At 48.6% G+C, this 18,880-nt stretch overlaps 1 protein-coding gene across 11 annotated transcripts in view; it reads right to left on the minus strand.

Moving 5' to 3' along the window:
* The window catches only part of BCOR (BCL6 corepressor), a 130,494-nt gene that overhangs the window by 1,729 nt on the left and 109,885 nt on the right, over positions 1-18,880 (minus strand). For 4 of the 11 annotated variants that reach the window (XM_050775165.1, XM_050775167.1, XM_050775166.1 and 1 more), the window contains 9 exons: positions 13,966-14,229; positions 13,240-13,584; positions 12,379-12,704; positions 11,768-12,022; positions 6,768-6,934; positions 4,649-4,794; positions 3,555-3,632; positions 3,187-3,343; positions 1,728-2,015 (listed from right to left, as the gene is read on the minus strand). In XM_050775165.1, the coding sequence (XP_050631122.1) occupies positions 1,728-2,015; positions 3,187-3,343; positions 3,555-3,632; positions 4,649-4,794; positions 6,768-6,934; positions 11,768-12,022; positions 12,379-12,704; positions 13,240-13,584; positions 13,966-14,229 (2,026 nt within the window). Of the gene's footprint in view, positions 1-857; positions 2,016-3,186; positions 3,344-3,554; positions 3,633-4,648; positions 4,795-6,767; positions 6,935-11,767; positions 12,023-12,378; positions 12,705-13,239; positions 13,585-13,965; positions 14,230-18,880 lie in introns of those variants that run through there. The other 7 variants (XM_050775171.1, XM_050775172.1, XM_050775170.1 and 4 more) reach the window with 3 other exon arrangements.

Below are 18,880 nucleotides of genomic sequence, written 5' to 3' on the forward strand. Positions count from 1 at the left end.
AAATGGATTTGACAAAAGTACCCAGATGAATAGGTCTTTGGAAGGGCTGGGGGAATAGGAGTCAGGGACAACTCTGGATCCACAGGGTTCAGGAACAATCTGCTGAGGCTGTCATCCAAGAATTAGAAAGCTGCCACTGCCACAACCACTACTGTATCTCATCACCCACGAAGCTGAAAACCAGACACTGGAATGCTGGTCAGTCATTCCAACCGGCTGGCATGTCTCTTCAAATTTTCTTATCCACAGCCACTGTAGTAGGAAGGTGCCCCTACCTCATGCTGCCTTCCAAACTGAATATGCACTCAGAAAGCTAGCTGCAAGGGAGTCGAGTAGTTTTCAGCTTTCTAGCCTCTATAGTGAAGGACAGGCACAAAAGCAAGTGAGATGGCAATCAAGGGCCAACTGATAGTGCCCAATGCAGATACTGCTGGGAAAAGTCAAGAACAGAGGAAAGGTTGGCTCTATACGCCTTGACTCTCAGGCCATGCAACAGAAGGGCTGCAGAAGTGACATAACAAATGCCTAGTTTCAGAAAAAACACTCCTAGAGAGTTGGCCATGACGTGGGACTGAAATAGGTCAAGGCCAAAGGCAATGCAAAAGCCTCCATAAGCATCAAAGGAAGACAGGAAAGAGAAGGTTCTAAGAGACAGGAATATGTCCAAGAATTGGGCTTTCAGAATAGGACCCCAAATTATATTCTGAGTATAACTCCTCCAAAACCCTCCAGTCCGCTTTGGTTTCTAGAGACTATAAATTGCTCTAAAGTTACCTATAGGGAATACATCACCAGCACCATTTAAGAAGAATCAGGGACAACAATAATGCTTTAGGAATACATAGGACACAAGGTACTTCAATTTTCTCCTTTCCTCAACAGTTTTATTGCCTTTTAAGAAAATTTTTGTAAAATATAAATACAAAGGCAGAGAATTTACTTACAAAGTTAAAACACAGATTTCAAACATAAACACACGATTCAGAAAATTTTAGTTTTATGTACATTTCCGAGCAACCTCAACATATTATGTTAGTTTTCAATATTTTACAGGGTACAGAAAAAAATAGCTCAAAGTCTTCTTTAAATAAGAGCATAAAATGTTTAAACATATAAACAATCCGGTTTGATGCGTGAAAACTAATTTCACAGCTTTTAAATTAGGATATAAAAGTTTCATACAATTAGTTGTTGTGTGTGGATATGGTTTGAATTTATATTACACACTACTGGATTACATCCAATAGCATATACCTGGCCCGAGCAGGTACTCTGTAAACAAAACAAAGTTATATCACCAAGTGCCTTCCCCAAATTCGCTCCCTCAAACCAACCACACAGTTCTGACCACTCTACACAGTCATGGCCTCTGTCATCAGAGCTTTGTATGAAATTAAGTCAAAGTGTGGAGCTTCTTTTACTCATTTTTTTTCTCCTTAAAAAAGAAAAGAAACAAATGTTCCAAGTAAAAACAAACATATCCCAAAGCATGTGTGCATTGAAAAGTAAAGAAACATTATAACAACTTCATAAAAACTGACTTAAAAGTTTAAAAGGAAAAAAACATGTTTCTAAGTCCTTCTGACTGGAGTAATTTCTCTTATATAAAGAAGAGATATTTTCATATGTAATAGTGTCCTTTCTTTACAGAAATAGTCGTATTATGACACATATGCACAAGGATTAACACTATAACACACTGTACACGGTGGGTCTGGCTTGCTCACCAGTAGTTGTCTGAGACCAGATCACTGGGGTGGAGCCACTCTACAGAGGAGCCCAGCAGAGTCTGAATTTCGTTCGTGAATTCCACCAGATCTAACAGCTCCTTACTTTCAGGGTTGAAGGCTTCCAGGTCTTTGGAGCAAGAGAACAAGAGACTTGCAGAAACCTGCCGATAAAATTCTGCCTCTGCAATGGTGACAATTTCCACGTTTGGAAAATTGCAGCGAAATATGCGGGAGGACATTTTCAATTTCTTAAGGACATCTGAAAGCAGTAGCCAGTTTCGTGGCCTACAAAACAGAAAGGAAAATGCTTTGAGTTTTCAGTAAAATGAAAAATGCTCCCAATATTAACTACCAGCCCGACTGGACCAGCCTCTAGCTATGTCCTTTCATTCTGCTCCCACTCCTCATTTCTCACCATACCTACTCTCTGATCGCCATTCTTTTTTAAGGTGAGGGAGAGTAACTACTTCTAGCAGTAGGAACTCTGGACTCATCTGTCCATCTAGGGAGGACCATCTGAATAAGCCCCATTTCTCCCCTTTCTGGTGGTAAAGTCCTGTTCATTCAGCTGTGACCACAACTCGGGTCAAGCCTATCCAAGTGCCCTGTTATCAACAGTCACTGGGGGAGTAAGTCTGTATCCCCACTTCTTTGATCTCTTCTCTCTTCAGACCCTCACTAACAGCATTATAAACACACAAGGCTGTCTCTCCTTTCCATTCAGGCATGTCCACTCCCATCCTTCCATTGTTTTGGGAGTGACACTTTGGAGAAGGAAAGTATTACATTCCTTGCATACAACCTACCATACTTTGTGATTTCCATCACTGTTTGTAATGGCATACATGTTTATAGCTTTGGGGCTGAAGAGGATGTTACTCATCAAGCAGCTCTGTCAACACACAGCAGAGCAGTCTCTTGACAAGTACACCCAAAGCGACTGGTCACTGGCATATAGGGGCTCAACCATAGGGGGCAGAGGAGATTAACTAAATCTGATGACACACCAATATCCTAAGTGTCATGTACAATGATTGTCCTAACCTTACACAAGGTGTTTTATCAGTGTAGTCCAGTACATCTCAAAACATTCTATAGTGGCCTGTTGCAGGGAGTCCTACGGAGGACACCTTCTCAAAGTGTCTAAGGATTGAAGTATTCGAGGTGCTGACCCTTCCATAAAGTTCCAGTCACTCACTTCTCTGGGGAGTGACAAGCCTTGGTGTTAGTGACGAAGGCAGGTTTATACCATGCTGTGCCCCACCCCTCACCACACTGGGTATAAGGAAGCTGATGTGTACCCTTTCTGGAAAATATCTACTGCATTGTGTGAGGGTCATGGACAGTTAAGGAGTTCACTCACCCACCCACCCTCATCTGCTTAAAGGGCATTTCTAACTCCTGTCACCTCAAGAGCAGCTCAGCTAGTTTTCAACCACATGATAGCCATGCTCACCCCTGAGCCACAGATACTTGGACGTTATAACATGGTAAGAGGGGGGTCTCTGAAAATTCAAATTCAAACACATCGCTATAGGCATCGTCATCATCATCCTGGTCTTCTGGTCCTGGGGGGTTGGCTAAAACATCATAGCCACTTTCATCATCTGGTTCTAATGGAGGGCAAATAAGAGAGGAAGGAATCAGTAAACTACACAGCATGATGTCCACAGTTGTCAACAACAACAAGGACTTTAACAAGATTCTTTCCCAAGTGAGTCCTGCTTCCAGTGCCCACCACCGGCTTTCCCTCACCCATACCAGACAGAAATGGACTTGAACTTGTTCACCTCCTACTGAACTAGAGCAAACAATGCAGCTTACCACAAACAGAGCTGCCATAGAAGTCCCAAGTGCCACTGGTGTCATCATCACTGCGACCCTGTAGGTCATTTAAATAATCTGGAGAGAGAGAAAAATAAAAAAACAAGATAAAACCTACTGCCGAGAACAAAATGATGGCAGAGCCACGTGGCATTTTTTCCTATAAATTCATGACAGGCTGGCAGGTCATTTCCTGTCTTCCTCTTTCTCAGCAAAATAAAGTAGCATTACACTTATGTATCTCTTTTGTTTTCTGGACAGAGTCTCGCTCTGTTGCCCAGGCTGGAGTGCAGTGGCATGATCTCGGCTCACTGCAGCCTCCACCTCCCGGGTTCAAGGGATTCTCCTGCCTCAGCCTCCCAAGCTGGGACTAGAGGCGCCCACCACTACCATGCCCAGCTAATTTTTGTATTTTTAGTAGAGACAGGGTTTTACCATGTTGGCCAGGTTGGTCTGGAACTCCTGATCTTGGGTGATCCGCCTGCCTAGGTCTCCCAAAGTGCTGGGATTACAGGCGTGAGCCAACTGTGTCCAGCCTACTTATGTATCTCTTCTTTGATAGCCTAACTAAGCTGCTTCTTTCAACAAGTGAGCGTAATTTAAGGTAAACAAGGGCGGGTCACCAGTGAGTTAGTGGCATTCTTTGGCAGGAAGTGCCTGATAAGGAATTTAAATGCAGGTGCCTGACACTCATGAAAACCTTGTGCTTCTGCTTTAGGGATTTTGTCATGCCCGGGGCTTAAGTAATGGGTTATCTGATGACCTAACACCATAAACCTGTCCAAATAATTTCATGTATGGAAGGTTTGAGTCATTTTTCCCAGACTCAGGATGTAATCCTATGAGCCATACCTAAGTTAAGAATGCATGTGTGGAAAATGAGAATAACTTTAGGAAATCTTTTAAAACATTAGGGTGAATAGATGACTTAGCTTCACTAGAATAAAGTCAAACCACACAAAAGTTCAAACACTCGGCTGCTCTCCTTTACAGTTTTGGCCTTTGTGATTTCTGCCTAGTCAAATTCCAATCATCTATTGTATCGAGTTACCATCTAATTTTTGAATAAGACCATTTCTTGAACTTTGTCATACCTGTTAAGAACTTTTCCATAAGTTCACTGTGGGTCATTTTCATGATGGTTCTACCTGAGTACGTAGCCAAGGTGGGGTCAGCACCGTAAGAGAGAAGTAGTCGGACAATTTCCAAGTGATCGTTCTCAACAGCATCGTGCAGAGGCCTAGGAAGAGAGGCGCAATAGAATTATGCTCACACAAGCCACACTTGCTTATAAAGCAGTTGTCTCCTTTAACAGCAACAGGCAAAGCTGGGTGCATGTGTACCTTGTGTACTGAGCCTCCTAAGAACAATATTTCATCCAAGAGGTGTGCACAGTCACCGCCACTGCACAGATAGGGAAACTGAGCTACAGTGACTGGCTCAAGGTCAAGCAATGAATCACTGTTATTTTGATGACTAACCCTTTACAGGGCAGATGAAGAGACTATTTCAGGCCTAAATCTCAAACCCAAATCTATCTTTTTTGGTGGGGAGAGGAGGTTAGGGAGGCGGGGGTGGACAGGGTCTCACTCCATTGCCCAGGCTGGAGTGCAGTGGGGTGGATCATGGCTCACTGCAGCCTCGATCTCCTGGGCTCAAGTGATCCTTCTGCCTCAGCCTCCTCAGTAGCTGGGACTATAGGCGCGTGATACCACGCCTGGTTAATGTTTTTATTTTCTGTAGGGACGGGGTCTTACTACGTTTTCCAGGCCAGTCTTGAACTCCTAGGCTCAAGTGATCCTCCTGCCTTGGCCTCCGAAGTGCTGGGATTACAGGCAAGAGAGCCACTGCCCAGCTGCAAACCCTATCTTTTTTTTTTTTTTTTTTCCTGAGATAGAGTCTCGCTCTGTCGCCCAGGCTGGAGTGCAGTGGCACGATCTCGACTCACTGCAAGCTCCGCTTCCCGGGTTCACAACATTCTCCTGCCTCAGCCTCCCCAGCAGTTGGGACTACAGGCACCCGCCACCACACCCGGCTCATTTTTTGTATTTTTGTAGAGACGGGGTTCCACCATGTTAGCCAGGATGGTCTCGATCTCCTGACCTCGTGATCCACCCGCCTCGGCCTCCCAAAGTGCTGGGATTACAGGCGTGAGCCACCGCACCCGGCCTGCAAACCCTATCTTAATCCAAGGCCTAAGAAGGAAGTCAAGCCCAAAATGAAAACATTTTCAACAAATTTAAGTAGTCATGGACCATGTGAAGGTAACTTACAGGGGAAAAAAGAGATCCCATCATCATGGAAGCCAATACAACAAGCAATTGTCACACGATTAAAAACAAAAAACAAAAAACAAAAAACCCACCTCTGTTTTTAAAAGAAACTAGATGCGAAGAGATTAGCAGAGACTCTCCTGAAAGCCTGATCCCAGGACCTCACACAGATCAGTGATCAACCTCTGGCCCAGAAGCCAAGGGAACAGTCGGGAGAAGAAACAGGCCTGGTGGGGTGTGTTCTCAGCAGGGTACAGAGGCCTCCTACCTGTGTCCATGGAGCTGGGGGTTGGGGTTGGCGGGGAGAAGATGGGTCTCTGCCCAATCTGAGGGAATGCTATTTGCAAAGTGTGAAAGACCAAATACATTTCCGTTTGGCTATTTCTGTCACCTTCAGGAAACCCCCAGTGCCCAGCCTCGTGGCAGCATCCCACTCACACAACCAGGAAGATGTTCGGGCTGACTCAGACCTGGGTCTCTGACCAATAAACCAGGGTCAAGGACAGGGTGAGGGCCACGGCTGGGAACGTGGGTGGCAATGGCAGGTCCTGCTGAACCAGCGGAGGGGCAGCTGGCCCTGTGTGTGTACTCCTGGTACTTTCGGCTCAAATATATTTTAAATACAGTGACTTCATAGATGGTGATGAAGAGTCCAGGGTCTTAAAGGGCAACACCCCCAATTATTCTCGCAGGCCTCAACATTTTCAGAAGCTTTGGTTCATAGGAACATTATAGGACTGTCCAAAATTGGGAGCTTTACATCTACATTTGCCAGAAAGGTCTGCTGGATTCAATTCTAGAGGACCCAGTGGTCAGTGTGCTTGCAGTCGCTCTCTGTCTTTCCTCCTGGAATTTCCCGCATACCCTGAGAACCGCCACCGCACAGGTAGGGAAGCTTGGTCTCAGCAGAGCCAGGCTGAGAACAAGACACATCACTGACCTGGTTCCATCCTGGGCACTGCAGTTGACATCAGCGCCATATTCAAGGAGGTGTCGCACAATGTTGAGCCAGCCCCTGGCACAAGCTTCATGCAGGGCGCAGTAACCTGCGTTGTCCCGATGATTTACATCACAAATCTTGTTCTCCAAGCAGTACAGGACCACTTCCTGTGGGGAGGGGAGGGGAGGGAGGAATGCCATCAGATCACTGCACGATGACCTTGTAAAGTGGACCTCTCTGTAGCTTTCAAAGACATACACCTTCAGGCCTGAGAAGCCACTACCTCTCGGGCAGGCTGTGGATGTCTTGGCGAGGGGCAAACACATGTGCGAAGCGCCTGATGACAGGGACAGCATCATTTAGAGGTCTGTTGCCCAGCTGCCTGGCCCTGGGCAAGTTATGCTCCGAATTCTCCAAAGCTTCCTTTCCTCCTCCGGAGGAGAGTGACAGAGCCTACCAGGGGCTGCTAAGAAACTAATTAAAGACCCACACAAGCCCTTAGCTCAGTGCCTGGCACAGTGAGTACAGAGGGATTTGGCTGCTAATGTTTCAGACGACGCATGAATAAGTTCAAGGACATCCTCACTCAATCGATTCATCCAATAGGTAGTAGTGGATGGCGACACAAGCTTAGATAAAAGCAAGGCCAATCAAGGCATAATGAACAATTAAATGAGCTGGAGAACATTTCTCAACTTCACAGAGAGGAGGATGTGCAAGAGTTTAGGCTGGTCCTCATGCCCCTTGGAAAGACCCAGAGTCGGAGCCTGGGTGGCAGTGCTTCTGTTGGTATCAATACACATCATCAACAAATGACATCAATGCTTCCAATAACCCCACCCTCTTTTTGCTTCACTCTCTGCCCCACTTGGGGCTGAATCAATATATTTTCATATTTACTTAAGTTAATGACAGGAATCTAATACACCACTTACCACAACCTACACATTTCAAGAACGAAGTAAGACGATCCTACCCTTCCCCCTTTGCAGAACGTGTTCCGCATCAACAGTCTGCATGAGAATCACTGTTATTAATCTCACTTCTTTGGCGTGTTAATACATTAAAATGAACCGCTCCCAGTAAGCAAAGCAGTAATGTAGTCCATGTTTCATTAAGAAAGTGTTCAAACACATGGAACAGTATCTGCCAGCAGACAACAGGTTACACTGTTTTCCTAGCAGTCATGGCCAGCAGAGAGCTGTCAGGTTCTGAAGACTAGAGGGAAAGCCAGAACATGTGGGGTAGCCCAACACACATTCTACTTGGCAAGGGGGGAGCTCGATGGGTCATAGCAGGCTCTCCTTTGTGACAACTCTTAAGTAACTCATCCGTAACCTAAAATAGGCAGCATTTGAGCCACCCATAAACGTAAGGTGAGTTCTGAAAATTCTTTTATGCCCTTTCTAGGACACATCAGTCAAAGGTGATCACTCACTTGAACACTAACTAGAATGTTCTAGATGCTCCCCCTGTGAACCTAAGGCTGCACGCTGATAACCCTGGCCACCCATACCCTGTCGCTTCAGGCCACTGCAGCAGCTCCATTCCAAATCAAGGGGAGGAAGAGAGAAGGCATGCCCACAGAAGCGTCTCTTGCTTCAGGCCCTCACCTGCCAGAAAGCCCACAATCCTCTGAGCTCCCAGGCCACCTGGCCCGAGCACTGGTATCCAGGATACCGCATGAAGCTGCTGCTCTTTTAGGAGGCCCTCACTAGCCAGACTCGAGTGGACGGCTGCAAGCTAATGAGTTGTGTGCCCAGCCAGGGAGAGGCCCTGTCATGTGACTCAGGGATCAGCTCTAAGCGCCACCAACTGCTGTGCACAGATCAATCTACCCGGATCCCGGCAGCTGGCCTGGTGTCCTATCAACCCAGGGTTTATTTGCTCTGACAATTATGGCCTTCACCTGGAAACCTTCATCACTACTAGGGCTGATTTGAGGGAACCTAGAAGTGAAAGATGTCGAGGCTGAAGGGTAAGTAACTGTTACCCTGGAGAATGGCAGGCAAAGCAACAGTAAACCAACAACCCGGTCAGACGTTTTGCCATTGGCCACCATAACACTTCTGATGTTCCCAAATGTGTATGTCATATCCCACAGTGACCTGTGAGATCTCAGGAAGGAAAAGTGGTTATGATTCTCATTCGACACTTAAGGAAACTGAGGCCCAGACAGGTTAGGCCCCAAATTCAATTAACACAAAATATTAGACCTGTAACTCAGGTCTTTTGGCAACGGGTCGGCTGGGAAGTTTCCAAAGGCCCAGTCAAGGGCCCTGGCTAGAAGGCTGCAATCCAGCCATGACCAGCATCCCTTGCACATTTCTGTTGGGGTCAGGCAGACTAATGACACTCTCCTAGATGGGAGGGTGATGGGATCTTAAATGGGTGGCAACTGCTGTCACCAACAGAGAGAATGAAGAAGCCAGAGAAATCTGTCTACCCAATACATTACTTGGTTTATTCTCCACGCTGGAAATGGGAGTGTTTGAAGGGCAGCCCGCCCATTCCCAAACAAAATCAAACTGTTTTTGTTGGACAATTCTCTGTTAAGCAGCTATAAGCTGAATGCCATTAACCGCAAAATGTAACCATAAAGGCCATAAACCTGACATTGTTAATTAATTAAATGCCTCATTAACTTTTTTAAAAACATGATTTATTCGATTCATAGAAAATTTAACCATCACCACTAAATGCACACGCACGCGGTTCCACATTGGCATTTTAGCCTAAGAACAGACAGGCAAAGGTTCAACTGTAACTGGCCTTTCAGGTGGTCTATTACAGATCTGAAAAGAGAGAGTGTTTCTAAACCTCAAGAACCAGCTTAAGAGAAAACAAAGCTTGAGCAGCCTTTTTATTGCATATGGTATCTTTTTAGCTAAGCAGAAGACAACAATGATAAAGAGGGGTTTTGGGAAACCCCTCCCAAAGCTGTGCCTTCATACCGCACCTTATCCTGTTAAGCAAACTATTCTTTTATTTTAAAGGGTTTACACTGCCACATCTGAATGGACTATCATCCTAACATTGTAATTTCTGACTAAATAAATCCCAGAAAGTTGAACTCAAAGTTGAAAGCTTTTATCTAGTAATTAAAACATTCAGCATTAAAACTGATGACCTGAGAAAGTTCTATAATGACATTTACATTTGAAGCGGAAAAGTTGTCCTTCCATAAACATTCTCAAGGCTTCTTGCACCAAAGGCCTGGTAGCCTAAGAAAGCATGGATCAGTGTTCCTTAGTCCAGGCCTCAGACCCACCTGCCATAGGAAAACCACCAAAATGGAAACTGTTCCTTAGAGCACCCACAAGGGTCTCTTGAAGCATCTGGGCTCAGAAAGGTGAGACTGGCAGAAATGAAGCCAAGATCAAAGACCAGGCCAGGAGCCCTACCGCCCCCACAGCACCACCCATGGTCAGCGAGTTTGCTGCCCTGGAGCCCTCCCTTACCTCTGGTGTTTGCTGGAAGCACAAGTCCATTTTCTCAACCATGTGTAGGAATGAGTGGCCCTGCCTGGCACGCTGCATCTACCCTGTCCTCATAGGTGCTGCTGCTCTCAGCTTATGCAAAAACAACTGGCTGCCACTTGGGTTTAATCTGCAAGTAACTGAGCTAATTTCCAAATCCTTCTAAAGAGTTCTCTCAAAGACAATCCAGAGATACCAAAAAGAAACAAGTTGGTATGAACAGACAAAGGCACATACAACCAAAAATACCCAGCTAGTGCTTCAAAGGACCATCCCACAGGTGTGAGCCGGCATCCCAGTTCCCACCCACACAATCATGCCCCAGAGTGGGCTCTGGGTCAAAGGGAGACTGGCAGCTGGGTCACCCCATCAGGAAAGGCTCAAGGCACAGCAGACTGCAGCCTGGTTAAGGTGCGCGAGCCTGGGCTCTGGCTGAATTCCGGGAGCCCACAGCTGAGCATGGGCCGGCATGGATCCTGTCGCCCGAGTGCTTCTCCACACTTCACACTCAGCCTGCGGAACCGCATTTTATTTTTACCACGACTCCTAGAGAGCTGACGCCAGCATAAAAAAAAAGTCTTTGCCTTGTGGGCTATTACATCACAATCTCAACTGACAAGTGTGTGGTGGGGAGATGCACAGGGGCAGACGTAGGTTTTGAACTGTGAAAAGCGTGATTCCAATGGGAGCCAGTCCTGGAGAGGAGCCGAGTTTGGCGGGATGGGGGGAGACTGGGTTTTGGAGGCAGGCGGCTGGATTATCTGTTCAAATCATGTAACATCTCTGGGACTCAGTTTCCTCATCTGCAAGCGGGAATAATATTAGTTACCACCACACACAGACGATGAAAAGGTGAAATGAGTTACTCTGGATCTTAGGGGCTCTGTTAATGTAAGCTGTCATTGTCATGGACCACGCTGGGAGGAGGATGGGCACGGGGCCTGGGGAGAAGCAGTGAGTTGAGGGAAAAGTCTCAGTCCCTCCTCCAGAGCCCTCAGCCCTGAGGCTACTGTACCCCCTCTATCAGAAAGAGACCTTAGGTCTGCCCCACCCCCCCATCTCTGTGACCTGCACAGCTACTTCCTGCCTACTCCCCCTACACGGCCAACCCTCCACCTGAAACAGTACAAACAGTCCAAGATAGAGCTAGTAACTTCTCTCCCCCTTGCTAATCAGAATCCAAAAGGGCTCATTAAAATTCCCCCAGTCGCCAAGCCCTGGGTTGTGTCAGATTTTATATCAGAGATAAGTGAGCGAGACTGGAGGATGCAGCAGCAGCCTACCTGCCTGAACACGAACTGAACATCAGAGAGGCCTTTCTTTCCACACCGCGACTGAACAAGCCACCAAAGAGACAGCAGCGAGAGTGGGGCTAACACAAACATCCTGCTGGAGCACCGGCCCTGCCCCCTAATGCGGAGGGGGCTGAGCTCTGCTCTCCGTGTCCCTCCCCTTGACCACCGCAGCCCGCGGGCCCCGCCCCCCAGCCCATAGCCCCGGGGAGCGCCCACAGGGACACACCTCATAGCCAAGCCTGGCTGCCCGCTGCAGAAGGGTCTCGCCAGCGTTCTTATTGACAATAAGTCTCCGTGCTTCTGGTGGCATCGGGCGAGACTGGGTGGTCTCCTGAGGGGAACTTGAGCATGGCAGCTGTGTAGACTGGGAGGCCGGTAGCAGTTGCTGCAAGCGGTCGAAAGGCTTTGGCTCCTGCTTGGCTGGTGACAGATCATAGTCCGAACTGGGCTCCGGCCGCTTTCTGAATCTCCGGACAGTCACCTATCATAAAACCAGGCAGCGCACACGGTTAAGCCCATGTCCTTCTAACAGCCGCTGCTTCCCCTCCTCCCCTCCACGTGACAAACCTGCGTGGAGAGAGGCACTTTACTCCTTATCTTTTTTGGTGGGTGGGGGGTGCCTGCCAAAGGAGGGTTTGGGGGAAGGGGTTTCATTCTTACTAGTCTGAAACTTCACTGCCACCCAGAAGACATGCTCTTCTAGGACAGGGGAGTGACGTGTGGTATGGGGGAGGAGTCCAGGAAAAGGAAAGCTTTGTCCCCACAAGCTGGGAAGCAGGCAGGCAGGCGGGGATGTGCTTGCACAGGCCCTAGAGGGAAGCCGGGGTCAAGAGGTACCTTGCCATCGGCATTCTCCACGTAGTATTCCCCTGTCAGTGGCAATCCCCGCCTGGGCTCCTGAGGGATCAAGTGTTTGGTTTTGCACAGTCTCTTCCCGGATGGCTTCTCACTGTTGTCGGTGTATTTCTGCAGCAGGGAGGCAGCCTGGCAATCCTCTTCTTCGTCTGCACACAGCACATCTGTCTTCTGGTTTTCTTTAATTTTCTGCTGTTTGGCAGGCGGCCTGGAGGCTGGTGCGCAGCTTGGCTGAGCCTGCTTTTTGCCGCCTGCACTGGTGGATGAAAGACTCTTCATGGGCGGAGAGCCGGAGAACATAGGCAAGCCTAAATACGGAGGGGGTGATGGGGTGGCGGGTGGGTGAGAGACAGGAGAAGAAGCGGGCGTTACACAGTTGTAGCCAGTGCAGGAAGAAAAGCCCATTGTTAACACTGATCACTGGAGCAGCTTCAGTTTTTAAAGATATACCAATTATGTTTTCAAAGCATTAATGTTTTAATTATACCACATTCAAACGGCACCTAAGTTAACCCACAAAACGCCAAGTGGCAAGTTGCTTCAAAGGGCCTGGAAGAGAGGATAGAAGCCAGCTCTTCCTGCTCTCCTGACCCCTACCCACTGGGTCTGGGTGCTCAGGACCCAGAGACTGGAGACAGCCTGAGGCTGGAATGAGGGTGCTTAGACTTCCTTCCTGTGCAACCACAGGCAAGGACATCAAGAGAGAACTCCCTGCCTGCCACATCCTCCTTGAAGTCAATTGCTGTGGCCTTCTAAGGTCCCCTCAAAAGCCCATTCCTACAGAGAGTGGATGACCCACCCTCCAGGAGCAGGGTGAACACTCAAGGGGTGGCCCCTGCATACCTTGTTCATTGTCACTGGGTTTGAGAGCCTCTTCCGACCAGCTTCTGTTGCCTTTGGCCTCTGCCCTTTTCCTGCCAGGTTTCTCTTCAGTGATGTTAGTCCCCTGAGGAATGGCCTCAGGCTGAGTGGCCTGGGTCACTTCCTTCCTGCTTTGCCGGCCAGGTTTGCCGTCTGCTGCTGACACCTGCTGCTCCCACCGTTCTCTAAGGTGCAGCAAGTGGCGTTGTTTTTTAGGATGGAGCCCTGTTAATTCAATGCACACCTTCAGGTTGGTCAGCTCACTATAATGTGGGTCTTCTAAGTGGTTAGAGGAACTGTTTGTCATTTCCCTCTCAGGCCAGTCATCTAATGGAGAAATAACTACAAATTAATCAAAAAGCCCCCTGGGGGGAACAAACTGTCTTACGCATCACTAATAGGGTGGGGGAGGGGGTGTGTGGTCACTGGTCTCTGCTTTTGGGAGGGGGCCTGATAGTCTTTGGCCATCGGGTTCTGGCTTTGGGGGAGGGGAGGTGTGGGTGGCTCCCCCCCGGGGTCTCCAGGGTGGGAATCTCACGAGGCAGTGTGGGAATGGAGAGGTCCGCTCCACTGCTGCGGCCCACGGCTTCCCCTCACCGATTCTGTCTACAGGGGCAGCGCGCCGCACATCCACATCTCCTGTCCATCCACTGTGGCCGCATGCACAGGCCCACCCCCCAGTAGGCGGGCGAAGCGGACAGGGCTCACCTTTAGAGACTCGTCGGCGTTTGGCTTTCAGCAGAGGGTCCTCTGGCACCTCCTCCGCAGTGGTCTCAGTGTGGCTGCTGTCACCTGAGACTTTGCGTTTCCTGTCCACCCGGAGGGTGGGGCTGCGCGGCATGTCCGAGGCCACCTGGTCTGTGGGAGGCTCGCTCACGGGCTGCCTCTCCACAAAGTACTTCTCCGCAGAAAGATCTTTGTCCTCTGGGGCTTCAAAAGGATCGTGGTGCTTGTTTCCAACACTATACTCGCCTGGGGGAGGGGAGACAAGAGGGCATTAATGAAGCCCGAAGGTCGCCATGAGAAGGCAGGATTTGGGGAGCACGTGGGACCACCGTGCCCAAGGTAATCGGCTATTGACAGCTGCTTCTTTGGAGACTGGTGTCCTCACACATAGCACAAAACCCTCAGAAACAGAATTTTCCAGAGGAAGGGTACATTGAACACAAGTAAAGCAGAGTGAGATGCATGTCACACTCGTGACTTTCTCCTTCTCCCTTCTTATGGTTGGGGGCAAGAGGGAACCAAGAAAGATGGGGCGTCAACGCTACGTTTTTTAAAGCACTATAGTCCTTTTAGCAGAAGATGCAACCAAGCTGGGGCTGACCTAAAAATCTTCATGGGAACATCTACTGAGGTCATTATTTTGAAACAAATGGCAGGCTGATGGGATAAAAACGACCAAATATCCCCAAAATGTCATCTATCAAAGGGATAACACCAATATTCACCTAGGCCAACCGGGGAGATGAAGAGGGACAGGAGACAAGAGTGTTGAAAGAAGGCCTAGGTCCTTGATGGGCAGCAGTGATCCTCACTCCTGGGGGGCTCTGGGCCTACAGTCCAGGCCAGAGGGAGGCAGCGAATCCCGGCAGACCTAGGCTGCTGGGAAGAGGGGCCTGGCAAAGCCAAAGGCAAGGTTTCCTAACACATACACGAGTTCAGAGAAAACTTCAAAGAACTCGATTTGCTGGATGCACAGATGTGAAACCAATGGGTTGGGTTGTTCTCATTTCCTGTCCAACACAGGGGAACCCCCTTGGGGATGCTGGCCATCCCAGCTGACACTCCTCTTCACACCCTCTGTCACGAGCAAGCATCTACAGACATCCCCTCATTGTTGGTGTGTCTTTCCCATGCCAGGCCAGCGCCTGCAAAACCGCTCATTCCAGGACCCCTGTGCTTGGCCTATCACGGGCCGTGGGGCTTTTCCTTGAATCACCTCAGCCCAACATCACTTCCTACTTTTGCTCTAGCCCAAGAAATAGCTCATTAACTGCTTTGCTGGTCACAAGTTTTCTAATACACAATGAATATAAACGATAACTACTTAATGACCACTGCGAGGTTAAGGTGTCAGCCCTTGGCCCGCTGAAATGATCCCTCTCATCACCAGGGTTATGAGTCTGGTGTCTTGGTAACTCTGAGCTAGGCACACAAGTCAATTTCTAGATGAAATAAGCACACACCTCATCCGCTGATCTCATTCTTCCTCTCCCCAACCCACTTCAAATATTACTCCCACTCCTGACCAGCCCCGCTCACCCGCTTCTCTCGGGGGCATTCCCAGCGGTTCACGGCAGTCAGCTGTGGGGGTGAGCTTTACTGGGGTTGTTGGCTAGCCTGTGCTCTCAATGGTGTGAGGACCCATTCACCTCCTCTTCAAGGGTGTTCTAAGGGGGAACAGATGGGGCTGCATCTATTCTTGCAAAGGAATGGTAGAATGTCCCCAACCGTTCCTCCTCATCCTCACTCACGACAGAGCACTGTATGGACAGGGATGGCTGGGCCTGGGACTCGGCATCCAAGCCTCCACCACGGAATACCACCCCAGGTCTCTGTAGGTACAACCGGCACTGGATGGACACCCAAAAACCTGGCCAAGGTGGTATTCTGTCACAGCAGCAGCAGAAGAAAACACACAAGCTGCCCAAACCTTACACTATGCAGAAGTGGTGACTGCTGCGCTCAGCCTGGCCTGGGGATGCAAAGAGTGTGGGCTGCTCTGTCTCTTAACCACTCTGGCAGTAACAGCGTCACTTTACAGTTTGGCCCCCTTGAGTTGTAAAGTGGGACTATTACTGCAAGCCACCTCCCCCGGTGGGCTTCATAAACACGGTGCGGCAGGGCAGAGGGTAAGGCTGGAGAAATTACTTACAAAAGGACGCTACGCTAAGATCCCCAGACCAGCTTGATTTTTAGCCCTGATATTTATGAAAGTTTAAGACGTGAACTGACTGTCCTAGTTATATACCATTTGACTTTCTGGGGTCAATCAGCCGCCCCTGAAAGCCTTGTGGGAGGAACTGGGGGTACAATGTAAAAATGTAAAGACTGCGTTACGAAGCGCCACATGTCAAGGTTAAAAGTGTACTTTTAGACTTTTAAAGTGTACTCATTTCCCCTCCCTCTAGGTAGGAGAGACGGTTCGAGCCAAGTGGTTTGAAAGCAGAAATGACTGGGTAACGTCACCATGCCTTCCTGGGTCAAAATGAGGCAGCAGCTTAGCCAGTGTGGGGCCCCACCCAGAATGAACTGCCCTGTCTTGGCACCCTTCCCAGAGACACCCCCCATCAAACCCCCATCAGATTAAGAATCTCTCAACCCTAGTGCTTTGGATTTGACTTCCACAGCTTCCATTTGAACTCCAGGTCTCACACAGCCACCTGTATTTGTAACAATCTCAACCAAGTCTAAGGCATCTTTCTCAGGGAGAAAGTTTTCCATTGGAGTTTTGACCTTCACTGCAAACTTCCTAATAGTGAAATGAGTTTATATTTCACCTACCTGGCCTTGTGCCCAAACTACCAGTATATTTTGTCCACAGAAAACCACCTAGAAGACATGTGATCACTTATTTCACAGACTGGCATCAACAGGCAGTGACTGACTGGGGACCTAGTTGCTCTGCTAGGGAGCACCCCCATTGACATGGGGAGGTCTTGCCATCTGTCTTCTCTGGGGCTTCCCATCTAGAAAAGCTGCCCAGTGCGGGTGGGGAGGGCTCCCCTGCACACACCACCTTCTGCTCCCTATTCATGGGAGGCCAGCAGGCTAGGACAAGGGATGTGAAACACACATGCTTCCTCCAAGTCCCCACCATTCCCCATTCAGCCAGAGAGGGCCCCCTTTTGCCTCCTGAATAGTCCAGAACTATTATCAGGAGCTCTCCACTGCTGCATCTGGGGTTCACTGCAATCATGCCTGCTCACACACAGTGTAGATGCTTCTTGTCCGCTCTCAAGAGGATCTTTCTGCAAACAAGGCCTATTTTCCTTCCTCCAACCCCTGAGCCTCTCAATGCAAACATCCCAATTCCGCTCAGTGAAGGCCCCCAAACCTTATGCTAGGGTTTCCCTCCATGGGCCAGTAATAATCCTGAAGAACACCCACCTTGACTGCCAAAGATATGCGTGGCAAACAGCTATGGGGGCCCATCATGTCACTTTCCTGTACACTTCACTTGGACCTCCCTCAAATGGGGCTATTCTTACCAGTACCCACAGAAATTACTCTTGAGGGCAAAGGAGATGGGTGGATAGACAGAGATGGAGGGATAGATAGGGGTCCTAACCATCAGGGTCCTCTTCCACTGCAGTTACTTACAGCCCTTCTATGAGTGGAACGCCATGTGCCTTTGGTCATGAGATCTAGGCAGATGTGAACACAGTTGAGTCCTATACCGTCTACCACTTGCTCCCTGCATCATGGTCTTGTAAGACACAGCACATATATCCCATAATTTACCATGGCTATGCCATTGCAATACCTCATAGAAGCATCGCCATGGCAACATTTACAAGTCACCGTGGCAACAAAGCAACTTCACCACTGTTATAACCATGCCCAGTAAGCCCTAAACAAGATGGCAGAGGACTGAAATTTTTGAGGACTGCCCATGACATCTATTCCCTCGCAGGTAACATCACCTCCAACAGAGGCCAACCATATTATAACTTCTACCCTCTCCAGCACAGGCATTGGTAGTCATCTGTCTGCCCAAACTCAAAGTAGTTTACAAAGTACATAGGGGTTGCTGTCCTGGAAGAGAAGTTTCCTGAGCCAAGAAGTCCCATGAAACCCTTTCATTTTCACTCAATGCTTTCTCCAGCTCCCACTCAGGCATTGCCACTGAGTGAGTCCTAGGTCCACACAAGTCAAGTAGCTGCCAAGGGAGACAGACACCCAAATTCAAGAAGGAAGGGCTAATATGCACATCTAATATGTATCAACAAAAGTAAATCAATCAGTAAAAATAATAAAACTGAAAAACCAAAAAACCAAAAAAAAAAAAAAAAAAAAAAAAAAAAAAAAAAAGGAAGAGCCCAACACCTCTGTGTTCCCTACCCCGTCTTCAAAATGCCACTGATCATTCCTATTAATGAACCTTCAATTTCTGAATGAAAAATTCAGCGACCCATACTATCACTAAGAGTCAATGAAAATCCTAACCACGGTGTTGTCCAGTTAATTCAGTTTTCCTAAACAAGCCCTCCCAACAAGATGCACCCACATGCAGGCAGCTGAGGCCATACAGGCAGCACCTGCCATCTCAGAAGCTACTGATGCTGCAGGAGTGGAAGGGAGAGGCTTTGGGGTGGCATCCTCTACCCTCTTTGTGACCCCTGCCTGCCCCAAATCCCCACCCCAGTTTCCATATGCTCACAGCTTGGCTCTGGGCCACAATGACACCCACGAGAGACGTGATGGCCGAGACGGCTCAGTGAATTTGCAGCTGAACGGATCCAGCGCCTGCTGTCCCCTGGATGAGATGGCAGTGGCAGCAGCAAGGACAATGTTTCCTCTAGGTTTCTCCTCTCGATCAACCACAAACCAATGGTGCCCCAGCTCTTCCTTGGCCCCAGTATTTAAAAAGGAGCCTTCACCCTCCCCCACCCCTTTT

The sequence above is a fragment of the Macaca thibetana genome, chromosome X (assembly GCF_024542745.1).
Source record: "Macaca thibetana thibetana isolate TM-01 chromosome X, ASM2454274v1, whole genome shotgun sequence".
NCBI classification, from domain to species: Eukaryota; Metazoa; Chordata; class Mammalia; order Primates; family Cercopithecidae; genus Macaca; species Macaca thibetana.